This window comes from Oryzias latipes, chromosome 7, assembly GCF_053564925.1.
Source record: "Oryzias latipes strain Hd-rR chromosome 7, Olatipes_Hd-rR_3.1".
NCBI lineage: Eukaryota > Metazoa > Chordata > Actinopteri > Beloniformes > Adrianichthyidae > Oryzias > Oryzias latipes.
The window spans coordinates 4,541,459-4,554,161 of NC_136243.1; the positions used below are offsets into that span (position 1 = coordinate 4,541,459).

The following is a 12,703-nucleotide window of genomic DNA, read 5'->3' on the forward strand; positions in this document are numbered from 1 at the left end:
ACACACATAAGACCTGCAAACATTGAATAATTACAACAGCAGCTACACATAAATAATATGTAATCAACTAAGGAGAAATTTATTTTAAGAAATTAAAAACTTTTGTGCTCTCGCGGGCCACATAAAACAACATGGCGGGCCACATTTGGCCCCCGGGCCTTGAGTTTGACACACGTGGTCAATAGCCATAATCTTAAGCTCGTGACTCAATAAAAACGGATTAACAGTCAGCGCCATCACAAATTTATGACAGTAAACTGGAAACAACTTCTACGGAAACTAAACATGTTTGTGAAAAATGGACAGAAATCATTAAGTCTTTCAGTTTAAATGTGTTTATTATAAACGTTCCACAGAAGTCTGTTTTAATGTGGTTATATTATCTCCTCAGAACCTCTGGTTGTGCAGGTAAAACAGCCTGGAGGCCATCTCACTTATATAGAAACATACAGTTTCTCCTAGGCTTTCTACAGGCATTCTGGGTAGTGTAGTCATATCACATTAACAACTGAAAATAACATGACTATTTTCCCAAAAGAGAAATAATATCCATGTCTTGCAGCTGGACAGCAAAAATGCTGTACTTTGACACTGCTGGTGTTAAAGATGCTTCAGAATCAAACATGAATGTTGAAGTTTGGTTTGATCTCCACTAAAAGGGACGATTATCCATGAATGCATCAGACGTGGATTTCACTGTTTCCATTTGAATGTTGGTAAAACATAAACAGACTGAAAAGTTCCATCAGAGTGGTGATTTTCATGATTCTAGTCTCTTTAACAGAGACTCTTCTGCTGTTCTCTGACACATTTGTTGGGTCTAGTTATTAAAAAACTCAAATGATTACCGATTAGACGGAAACAACAATCCCTGTGGAGTTCTGGTTCTGGTTTGGAGACTGAAGAAAAGAATATTCTCCTCTTTTCTCCAGCAAACAACTTTTCAAAGAAAAATGTTGCAATCTAATACTTTTTAATTCATCATAAAATGTTGCTGTCAGCGATGCTTTACGATGACACATGCACAAAACTTTATTGATATTCTTCTTGGTGGTATGCTGGGGGGGGGGCAGCATAGCTGCCAGTGACACAAAGAGACTAAACGAACTGATTAGAGGGGCTGACTCCGTAATCTGATTTAAAATGGACACGTTTGAAGCTGTGATGGAGAGGAGGACTTTGAATAAGCTCGTATCCATCATGGATAATCCGGAGCTTCCTCTCTGTCCTGTACTTGACGGTCAGCAGAGCGCCTTTTCCAATAAGCTAAGGCAGCTTCACTGTCACACCAACTGCTACAGGAGATCTTTCCTAACTCACTCCATTGGACTCTAGAACTCATCATCCATTCACCACAGATAAACTCATTTGATGTCTTTTTTCTAGAGCTGTTATCCGGACTGATTGTTTTCCTGGTTGTCACTCATTGTTTGTTTGTTTGTATTGAGCCTCGGTTGCTGCAGCAACCCAATTTCCCAAGCTGAGATCAAAAAAGTATCTTAATCTTATCTTTATTTTATGTTATTAATGTGGATAAAACACAATTTTGCAATTACACTGTCTACATTAAATATGCGAATAAACACAAACCAACTCATGTTAAGTCATTCAAAAACACGGTGACGGATGTGAATGATACTTTGATTGACAGCAGATACATTCAGATTTCTGCCACAGCTCTAGCGCTCATCATCATCTATCAAAGGAGACATCGGCGTCTTCTTCAGGCCATGGAGTGGCGAGCTCTTTACATGTGGGAGGAGCTACAGTTAAAGCTATTTCGGGAAATGGTGGTTGGTGATTTTCCAGAGGAGCTGTGGATCCAACAATTCCACATGACACGCTCAACATTTGATGAGCGGTGTGATGCTGTGGGACCTCTGGTGGCGCCCGCTGTGCAGCGACCAAGGCTGCCAGTTCCTACCAAGAAGCACATCGCCAACCGGTTGTTGGTCACATGACTTATATTTGAAAAAAGTGTTTTTGTCGCAGTTTTGGGAAATATGTCAATTTAGATACGCCTCAATAACCTCCTCCTCCAAGCACAAAAACCTTTTCCAATAAATGCCAGTTTTTTTTGCCGGAATTGTCAGGTTTCTATTATGCAATTATTTATCGTGAATCCAATTTCAGTCATTGAGTTAAATGTTACTTGAACTATTGTCAGACTTGAGATATATATGTATGTATGAATGAGTTTTACTTTGGAAAAAGGTAAAAAAGAATCTCTTTTGTAGCTTTACATCAACATTTTCGTTCCTTAGCTTTTGTGAAGATGATAATTTTGTGGATTTTTTTTAATGTCCACCTTGCCGTTGCAGTCAGTGGAATGCCGTGATTTCCTGCGTTCTTCGTCGTCCTCATCCTCCTCCTCCTCCTCTTTCCCCTCCTTCATCCGTGCCACCCCCGTCGTCCAGAGCGCTAGCCCCAACCATTCTCCCGCGCGGCTGATGATGAGGAGGAGGATGAGGAGGATGCTGTCAGTCTGCGGGAACTGAACCGTCGCTGGCCGCTCCTGCAGCGCGGCTGCGCCACCTGTGCGCTGCGGTTTTCCTCTGGAAGTGCGGGATTTGTGGAATAATGGATGTTTTTTGTTTGTTGTGGATACTTCCGTCGGTGTGGGCCGCCGAGGGTGAGTGGGTGACCAACTGCTGTGGGTTTGAGCGCGTGGATGTACGGGAACGCGCAGGAGAAACATCAGACTCCATGAGCAGAAAATAATGTTTGTTTTCACACCTGTTGTTGCAGAGAAGCAGCTCCAAACTGCACCGCTGAACAGAAAGTGCTTCAGAACATTATAGTAAACACTTTAGCTTTAAATACATGATTTGAGGTCTTGTCTAGTAGTAAAAAAGGAGTTATTACTGTTATCATTACAATATTTCTTAGCATTATTGGTGTTGCTCTGTTGTCCAGCAGTGTAACATGTGAGTTCAGAGAAGCATCTCTGTGTAAACAGACACACTGGATAAGTGTAGGGTGAGGACAGAAGTGTGGGATTTATTCTGAAGCAGCTAAACTCAAATGTGAAGTTGACTGTTAATTCATGTTCATCCATCGTCATTAATTATTAATAACAATTTGATGTTGGTGCCTGAGAACTTAAAGGACAAGATAATTGAAAATGTGAGAACTTGGCTGATTAACTTCTGCAGATGTAAAGGAGCAGCATTGTCTGATGGCTGAGGCTCCCTACTCACCAAAACGGTCCTCTGCATGCTGGGAGGAGCATCCTGTTAACCCAGCCAGCAAGGGCCAAGTGGGCCCCAAATGGTTAAAAAGTGGGTCCCCCTGGCTACTCTAGCCAGTCGCCCAATGGATAGTGTAGCGGGCTCAGCTGCCCAGGGTCTATGCTAGCCACCAGACAGCATAGCAAGCCAGCCCACTGAGTGCCCACTTAAGTCAATGTGAGCAAACACTGGTGGGGCCACCATGGAAACTGCGGACAAACCCATTTGGGGCCCACATCTTCTGCCCACTTTTTTTTACCATATGGGGCCCACTTGGCCTTGCTGGCTGGGAACTCAGTAAAACCTGAGAGCTTTGTCACAGTAGGTTGTCCTGCTGTGCTTTGGTTTATGTAAGAAGATTACCACCATTTTATGTCTTCAAGGATGTGCAGTAATTTCACATCTTATAAACTAAAGGAATTCAGATTCCACTGAATCGTTTTGCCTTCACCAAGACGTTTGGTAAAACAGACAACCGGCAATTTCCAACGATTTCCTAAAGTTTAAAATAATCTGAACCATGAAGTCCTCATCCTGAGATTTAAGTCTCATGGAGGCTATTTTCACGCATCCAAGCAAATGTCATCCAGACGTAACCAGACCAGCAAACAGCAAAGAACACAACTCTTTCATCTGGCACTTTGCCGGTTCGTGATGGTTTTGCCACATGTTTAAACAGGCTTTGTTTCATGAGAGATGCTGCATTAGAATGAAATGAATGAGACAAAACATGGTAGCGGGTTAATGCCATTTCACCTTTTGCATCCTCTGCAGAACTCAGCTGGTTTTGTGTAAAAGAAATATCGTATTCTCCGCACTATAGAGCGCACCAGGTTATAGTGCGGAATTCCGAATCTAGTAAACCCGCTTGCTTTCTGTCATCGGCATTTGTTCCCTGTGATTGAACCATTATATCACTATATGTCTGGTGTTTCCTGCTGTCTTGGTTGCAACTAAAGCAGCCCTTATAGAATAGGAATAGTATAACGGCCAGCATTGATGTGCCGTGATGAGAATGTGGACCAGTGGACTGGACCTCCCTCCTGCTGACGCAATCAGCCGAGTCATGGAAACAGTTTTGCAGCCATCTTCTCCTCCCCACCTAATCCAAACTGTCAGATGTAGTCTAGCATACCTGACCTCTTTCCACAGCAGTGTGTCAGACTCAGCCTGTACATGTCTTTGGTTCTGTTTCCCTCAGAGGTGACGGCATCTGATGCTCTCAAACCTAAAACTTTCTGCCACAAGCGAGCAGCCGACGCCGCTAGCTTTTCTTTCTTCTGTCTATTCTTTCACACACACGTCTATTTTAAATCAAGCTCAGTGGGTCATGAAGCAGCATTTCATGTCTGCTGGCTGCCTCTAAGATGGGTTAAATGGTAGTTTCTTGTATGAGTCTAAACCGGGGCGACTCTCTGTCACTACATCCCTGTGATGCTTGCAGATGTGGAAGCTGTTGTCCATGGTTGAATTTTTCCTTATAAGAAAGAACATCTGTGAATTAAAAGCATTCATGCTGAGAAAAGCAGCTCACCGAGAAGACTTTTGTCAAAGAGGTTCACAAAGTCTGCTTATTAAGTACAAAAGAACATCATATTAATTACTGCAGTATGTCATTTCCAGATATGGGTTAAACAAGTTACATTTACTAAGTCACATTCTAAGCACATTTCTGAAAACCTGTTTACCTGTAGTCATTATTTTTACCATTGCTGTAGCTGATTTGAGTTCAGAATGCCTACTTCACATGTATAGGTCTATTTGTGTACATGTATTTGCACACGAGTGTGAATGTACACTTAATGTAGTGCATGCCTGTGACACATGACTCGATAATTTATTATAAAATAATAAAGACACTTTTTGACATTTAAAACTTTGTGTTTAGAAAAACATTTGAGCCCACTGTAGTTGTACCATTACCCATCCGGCTTGAGGCGGATTGGTAGACCTGTAGACACATGCAGACAAATAATTACTGACTTGGAGAAAACATAGTTGACACTTTTTAAACTGTTTTTAGGAGCACCTAATGCCACACTTTAGTTTAGATGTACAAATAATGTGATACCTTTTTCAAGTATGTAGAAAGCCTTTCACTCACTGGAGTGTTAAAATTTAAAATAGGATGATTCAAAAAAGGAATTAATTAGATCATCTTGGTCACACCCATTGATTTTTTGTTAGGATTTCTTTCTTCACATATAACATGGGATTCTATTTTTTCAATACAGTTTTCAATAGACTGATGAACTGAAGGCACATTAATTGCCTACTGTTTACATTAAATTGCAACAATCAACACCAAGTGTTGGATTGGAAAGGTAAACCACCAAAACCACCAGCTCACTAATCCTTGACAGGAGGCAGAAAAGGTCTTACACTGAGTGATGTGACAAGTGGCAGCTCTTTGAAAATTAAAATTACTTCATATTTATCCGATAAAAAACTGAATATGATCAATAGAATACATATTTAGGAATGCCACAGATGGGTGCTCTTCTCCAAATTTGTCTGACTGCGTCTCTCCAGAGTGACTTTACAAATGTCAAAATGGAAATAATCAGCCCCTGCATCGTCATCTTCTGTCTTACTGAGAATGGCAAAAGCTGGCAGTAGAGAGTGTTGAAAGTTGGGAAGATGGGTGACAGGAAGTGGGGGCGGGCTTACTCTTCGCAAACAGTCCCGCCCTCAACTAAGAGGTAATGGTTTAATAAACTCCTGCCGCTCTGCAGAAACTATGTCCTATGAAAAGAGAGACACTCCACAGTGGCCACAGGTTTTAAATTATGGTTAAAAGTGTCATAATCATAATTAAAGACCGGGTCGGGACTTTAAGGAAAAAAGATTAAGAGTTGTGTTTGTACAAAAAAGTAAAATAATGAAAATAAAAGCTGAAATACAAATTGGGAGTGTTCTATTTATAAGAAGCAGTTGAGCAAAAAATGTTTCCCATTACAGGGCTCCCAAACTACCACCAGTTTAGTGGAACATGCAACTTCATTTGTCAATGTTGTTACCAATAAAATTCCCAGGTGGCAAAGGTTGCAACTTGCCATTCAAAATGTCTCAACAAATCTGTGCAACTCTGAAAGTCTCCCTGTGGTTTACCAAAAAGCACATTGAGCCCATGTATTCTGGTCTAAACCAAAAGAGAAGGTGTGAGGCCACCTCTGATTGGTTGGAGTGCAGGTATTCCTGAGCGTGCAACTCCATTTGAGTAGATGTAGCTTCAGAGGATGAGAGCAGATCAAAGAAAGATTGTAGACGGAGATTCCTTCAAAATTGGAGGGCATTGCAAGATCCTAACTATAGGTGAAACAGCGCTTAACAGCAACCCTATAAACAATCTTCATATATGGTCAGTGGGTTCAAATACTTTCAACAGAACTCCATATATTCAAGTCCGTTCAATTTTATTTATATAGCCCAATATTACAACAATAGTCGTCTCAATGGTTTTCAAACTGGTAATTTTATAATAAACATGAATCATAAAGAACACTAAGTCATAGACTTTTATAGGTAATGGCTAAACTAAACAGACTGAGCTAAACTGGTCATCCCTGCCCTTTGACCTTCCTCCTTTGATCCTGTTTTCCATGTTGATACATTGTCAGAAACTTCTGCTTTCCAACATGCAGATGGAAATTTGTTGCATAGCCAGTGGGTTCAATTTCTTCTGCAGAACTCCATATATGGTCACTGTGTTCAAATACTTTCAACAGAACCCTATATATGGTTAGTGGATTCAAACATTTTCAGAGCAAACTCGGTTTTTTTTCTCAAACGAATTTTCTTAAGTTTTGGCCATAAACAGAAACATCTTGTTGTGAAAAAGACGGACAGGTTTCAATGACAGAACAGTACTAAAATTACATTTGGTGACATTTCTGTTTTTACAGCACGCGGACATTCATGACATCAGTCAGAGACTCTCCCGGTACGGGAGCAGCATCTGAATGACCGCCGCTTTGTGCTGTGTTTCAGTTTCTCTGCAACGCAGTTTGATAACTTGCTGTTCCGCATTAATCCAAGCAGGCAAATAATTAAAAAAGAAATAAAATAAGACGATCATTTTATTATTGCCTTGATCAAAATAAGAAAAATGTCATGAAGTTCAGGATGAGAACTATCAGATTCTCCTCTTGTTAGATTTGACTCCACCCATTGATTGCGTCACTAAACATGTCACCTGCCCATTGCTGAGTCACTGATTGGTTGACGCAACACATCTTCGCCAAATTTCAGAGTTTTGACAATCAAATTGTGCAGCAAGACCTCAGATCAGGTCTGTACATTGACTTAACCTTGAAATTAGACGCCTCTGCCCCACAAATCACGTTCAGTGGGATCACAGCTTAAGTCACAACTGCCCTGACGCGTGGGTACGGGCTGTCTGCAGGTGAAAAATGGGCTAATATGTGCCGAGCACCTAGGTACCCGTCAAGAAATTTTGAGATCAGAGACATCCCAGTAAGCCTGTATGGCAAAAGTGTTCATGCACATTTTTTCCTAAGGCATCAGGTTGGAGTAAACATTTAAGCAAAACGTAAGGGAGAAGAGGGTGAAATGCAGGTGTGTCACACTGATGTTTCCTTTTTGTCTGTTTCTTCAATCTGATTGGATAAATCAGATCAATTAGTCCAATGTGTGGAAAGACTTTGAATTTAGCAAAGACTTGTGACCAATGTTCTAGGAATGTTCCCTTTGGATTCTTTGGATGTGGAAAAACAACAGTGGGGTGAACTTTAGGAAACTAAAGGAAACTTAGTTTACACACAATTATCTTGAAAAAAAAACAAAGAAATCTGGAAAATGTCACCTGCACTGTTGAGTACCAGATATTTCTCTCTGAGTCACACTGGTTGAAGTTTGGGCTAAAGATGAATCGTCACATCCCCATTAGATTATCAGAGTGTAGTTTGAGTGGGCATCTTACAGGCATCCTACATATGAATCCGTTAGTTCAAAAGGGGCCCAAGTCCAAGAGGTTTGTTTTTCCAGGAAATGATTTTAATTGCATACCTTAAAGGCTACACCAAATGATTGAAACTTTACTCAGATTTAGCACCAGTTCATAGCTTACAAATGCTAGAATATGAAACACCTCACTTTTGTCATTTCAGAGGACTAGCAAACTAAAGTCACTGGACTTGGGCCCTTCTAGAATTAAACAGGGGTGCTGTCATATTGGATAACTAGAGTTGCCATCTATGGGATAAACCAAACCAATGCAAGAAAGGCCCAAGTCCAGGAATTTTGCACTTAACCCTTGTGCTATCCTATGACCCCGTGTTCTCCCTACCATGACAAAGGAGGATAAAGGTGGAAAGATTTCATGTAATCCATGGACACCAGTGAAGATCACAAATCATTGAAGAAAAAAGGTTCAGAGCACTGTCTTGTGGGGTCTAGATAACCCAACCCCAAATGTTAAAGTGCCTAGGATAGCACAAGGGTTAATGCATTTTAAATGTCAAGCATAGTCAATACATTACAACGGACTTGGGACTTTTTTGCACATAATCAGATAGCTTTTCCCTTGAAGACCATAGATCATATAATATCTCTATTTTAAAGAATTGTGGACTTGGGCCCCTTTTGAACTAACCAACTCATATGCATCACCTGCATACCCTGTGCTGAAGTGTTAGGACGCCTCTACGTCCTAAATGCGTGTAACTTACATTAGTCTTATAAATTCTTCAAGATAGACTTACGACATACACAGCAATGGTACATTCCATTTTCATGAAGTCCCTTAGGGTGGCCGCATGAGCCACAAGGGACACACCTTCCCTCCCTTTCAGACATGGCTGGACTGGTCTACGACCCTCTATGGGCCCAGACAACCCAAAAACATGTGTATGTGACTGAGGCTAGCAATGAAATAAAAAATCTACTAAAGACTATAAGAATTTTGGGATAAGCAACCAACTGTCATTAAGACCTCAGATTGCAGACAAGAACCAGAAATTTTTAGAAGCAAAAAAACGTTTCGTTAACTAATGGATTTTATGTGAAGGTCCGCTTGCTTCTGAAGGTTGAGATTGTTAAGAGCCCAATAATAATCAGAAAAACATATTTACTAATTACAGAGGAGACTGGCCAGATCTTTGGGTTTTTTATTCTATATACAGTAAAATAAATACAGAAAGTTGAAAGGTTGATGATTGTAGTTGTTAAATGTGTTGGTTTACCCAGAGATTAGAAGCTATCTAAGAAAGATTGGCAAAAACTAAAACTATTTTTATTTCATAAAAAGTTGTGATGCAACTAAAGTAATGACCTGTGGTCGCTGTGGTGTAAGAAAGATTGTTTTCAGTCCTTGCTGGTCTTGACTGTGGTCCAAAATGCAGCATGCTTAACCAGCACCTACAGTGTTCATTGCAACCGCTGGAACTGCCTGTTCACCCCTGGAACCACACAGCATTCAGAACTGCAAACCCAAATCTCTCTGTTCCATGTTTCTTGGAAAAACCAAAGTCCCTGTCTGTCTTCCAGTAGATAGATAAATAAAAATAAAAGCAATCTCAACCTCCCAAAGCTGGTGGGGGTGGAACGATTGCAGCTTTCTGTCGTCCATGGGGAGTTTCACTAAGAATGTCCCTGAAAAACAAATCCAGGTGGGGCCACTTTAAGGTCCCAGTTTGTTCTAACCATTTGATTTTACCACCATATTCTTTGTATAAGTGAGAAAAACATTTTTAAACTGTAAACACCTGGCCAATATAACAGTCATAAAAACTCGTTGAATGAGAAGACACTGGGATGCAGCAGATCCAGCCAGGTTTAATCTTCAATGCCTTTCTAATTAGAAGAGGTTTTCACTCAAAACCTCACAAACCATGGCCCCACTCATCCAACCATCTTCCTTCAGAGCCCACTGAATCACTTCCAGGGTCCCAGGGTTGCTGGAGCCGACCCAGCTACTGCTGGCCAAAGGCAGGGTACACCGTGAAAAGGTCGCCCGTCTCTTGCAGAGCCTTATCAGTTCTTCCGTCTGCACATTTTTGAAAACAAACTTTCCATCTAGAGGGCTATACGTTGCAGTTTCACTTGCAAACTATCAACCCGTCTTGTTGGAGATGCATCAATAGTGAGGAAGCAAGAGATGACACCATTACCATGCCGTGGATTCCCAGTGCTTCCTGGGATCTTTTCAGCCTTTCTTATCAGAAAACCTACCGACTGTATATGAGTTAATGACAACTTCATATTTATTTCACAGACTACCAACGTGACACGTTTCCTCATATGATTAGGTGAATGACACTGAAAACTCTGGCGCCTCTCTGAAGAGTGGAGTTAGTTAGAGGTCTGTGGATCTACAACTCGAGCTCTGTTTCAAAAATCTTCCTAAAAGCCCTGGTTTGACATACATAACAAAATAAATTCTGCTGATTTAACCTTACTGGTTTAATTCAGCAAGACACAAAGAGTGCGGTGCAGTCCAGAAGGATTATGTGTGTTAAGCTTAACTGCCCCCCCTCCCCCCACTGCCCTACTTTCCAGTGAATCATGCCCAGAGACAAAGATGGAGAGCTCTCTCTGTATCTGTGCAAGGACTGTAGGGGCAGATAGGGCCAAAAAGAGCGTCATGTCCAGAAGAAAAGTTATATTTATATTCTGCAGGAATGTCGCAGTGAATTTTACTTTTTACAAAGCCAACAGAGCATCCAGTTACTGATGAAGAAGGTTTGGCAAGGCTGATCAGAATCCCTTCATGTTGAGTGATTTCCAGCATATTGTGACCAGTCAGCTGTGATCAAACTTTAGACACCGAGGAGCTGCTGCTGCGATGAATGTGTAGTCACGAAAGGAGGCCAACTTAGCCTCATGCACCCCCACTGCTCTGAGCCCACGCTGTCCCCATTTCCATCTCAAGCTCCCAGGAGGAGCTCCAGCATGCATCATTTTAAATGTGCAGCCGCAGTAATGCTCTTCATTATTAACAAACATTAATTCCTGGGCTTGGAGCTTCCTTCTCTCCTACCATAGCAGATTTTTAGTTTCTTGTGCTCATCACTGGGTTTAGTCATGGTTGATTTCCTAAATATGCAGCTATGTTTTGGGTAAAGTCACCCTTAACAAAAAGTAGGATTTAGGTGTAAATATCTTTTGATGTCTTTCCAAAATGGGAGGGAGGGATAAGCATAGATGCACTTAAAAGATAATTCTGAGTCTCTGAGGCAAAAATCAATTTACCTTCTTACACTTATGAGACACAATGGCCTAGCGTTTCCCTGCAGCAGATAAACTAAATACAACCTAAATATGATATTTTCCCATGCATTAAACAAATCTGCAAAGAAATCAAGCAGAAAATCTGCTTTTTAAAGGCATTGTGCCTAAAAAGCAAATTATGCAATATTAGTGAAATGTGACCTGTTGAACCGTTGCGCTTTACATGCTTTATGTTAAATGAACAAGAAATTAGAAAACATAAACATAGAGCTGTTACAGAGCATTATTATAGAAAACGATTGCTAAATCAGGATTACTTTTAAAATGTAAAACTTTGGTATATTTTATTAACATTAATAGTTATTTTAAACACAATATATTTCAAATAAACTGTCTTGTCTTCCCCGTTATTGCTGTACACCTCAACATTATTTGAAATGTATTTCCCATGGACTGTAGAAGGGGAACTGGACTTAGTGTTCCCTCCCCCCTCACATTACAAACAGGAAGTACCTACTGGTTCCAAGAGACCAAAATCCCATAGACGTCAATAGAGACATAAACAGCTGTTATTCAGTCATTCTATTGGTCAGAAGACCCATCTTGGATCTGATACCTCTTTAAACATGTCTTGATTATCCCCTTTTTTCTTTTGTTTTTCTGTAGTTCAAGCTATTGATTTTATTTATTTATTTGTTTGTTTGTTTCAAGCATTGTAGTCAAAGTAATAAAGAATCGGCACAGATTTATCAAACGTATTGCAGAAATGATCAAATAAAATTCATTTTATAGACTGACCAATCAGATACCTCAATAAAAGTAGATTGTCTCATGTCAGACATTCAAAATGTTTAATTGACAGATTAAACATTGATTTTGTGTAACCCCCCTTTCAAGTAGTAGAAGTGTGGACTTCCAACAAGCTCACTTCTGATTAGTGAGAGTGGATGCTAAAATTAGTTGACTCAGACTCAACTGTGGGAGAATGACAAAGAGAGTGACTCATGCGGTGCATAAAATGTGACTTACAATGCAACAATTTACCTTTGAGTTGCTGCTCCTAGTGACAGACTGGAGAAAGAAACCAAAACTCAACCTCCCCACTCTTTCTCAGGTGAGTGTGGAACCCAGCAGAACGTTGGCAGATGACTCCCAGCAGTCCATTCAGTAGAACAGTTATAAGCTAGAAGCAGCAAATAAATGAATGAAGCTGATCATGATAACTGGTAGAAGATTAGCCATTTTATAAAGCCTACATGACTAATTAGTGGGCAAACACAGGT

The 12,703-nt window shown here is 40.5% G+C and overlaps 1 protein-coding gene across 4 annotated transcripts in view; it reads left to right on the forward strand.

Annotated features, from left to right (window-relative positions):
- Positions 1-2,323: 2,323 nt before the first annotated feature.
- LOC101156311 (ephrin type-B receptor 2) overlaps positions 2,324-12,703 on the forward strand; it is a 54,560-nt gene continuing 44,180 nt past the window's right edge. For 2 of the 4 annotated variants that reach the window (XM_023957043.2, XM_011473000.4), the window contains exon 1: positions 2,327-2,632. In XM_023957043.2, coding sequence (XP_023812811.1) covers positions 2,581-2,632 — 52 coding nt within the window. In that variant the 5' untranslated portion in view covers positions 2,327-2,580. Of the gene's footprint in view, positions 2,633-12,703 lie in introns of all 4 variants that reach the window. The other 2 variants (XM_078949792.1, XM_078949793.1) reach the window with 2 other exon arrangements.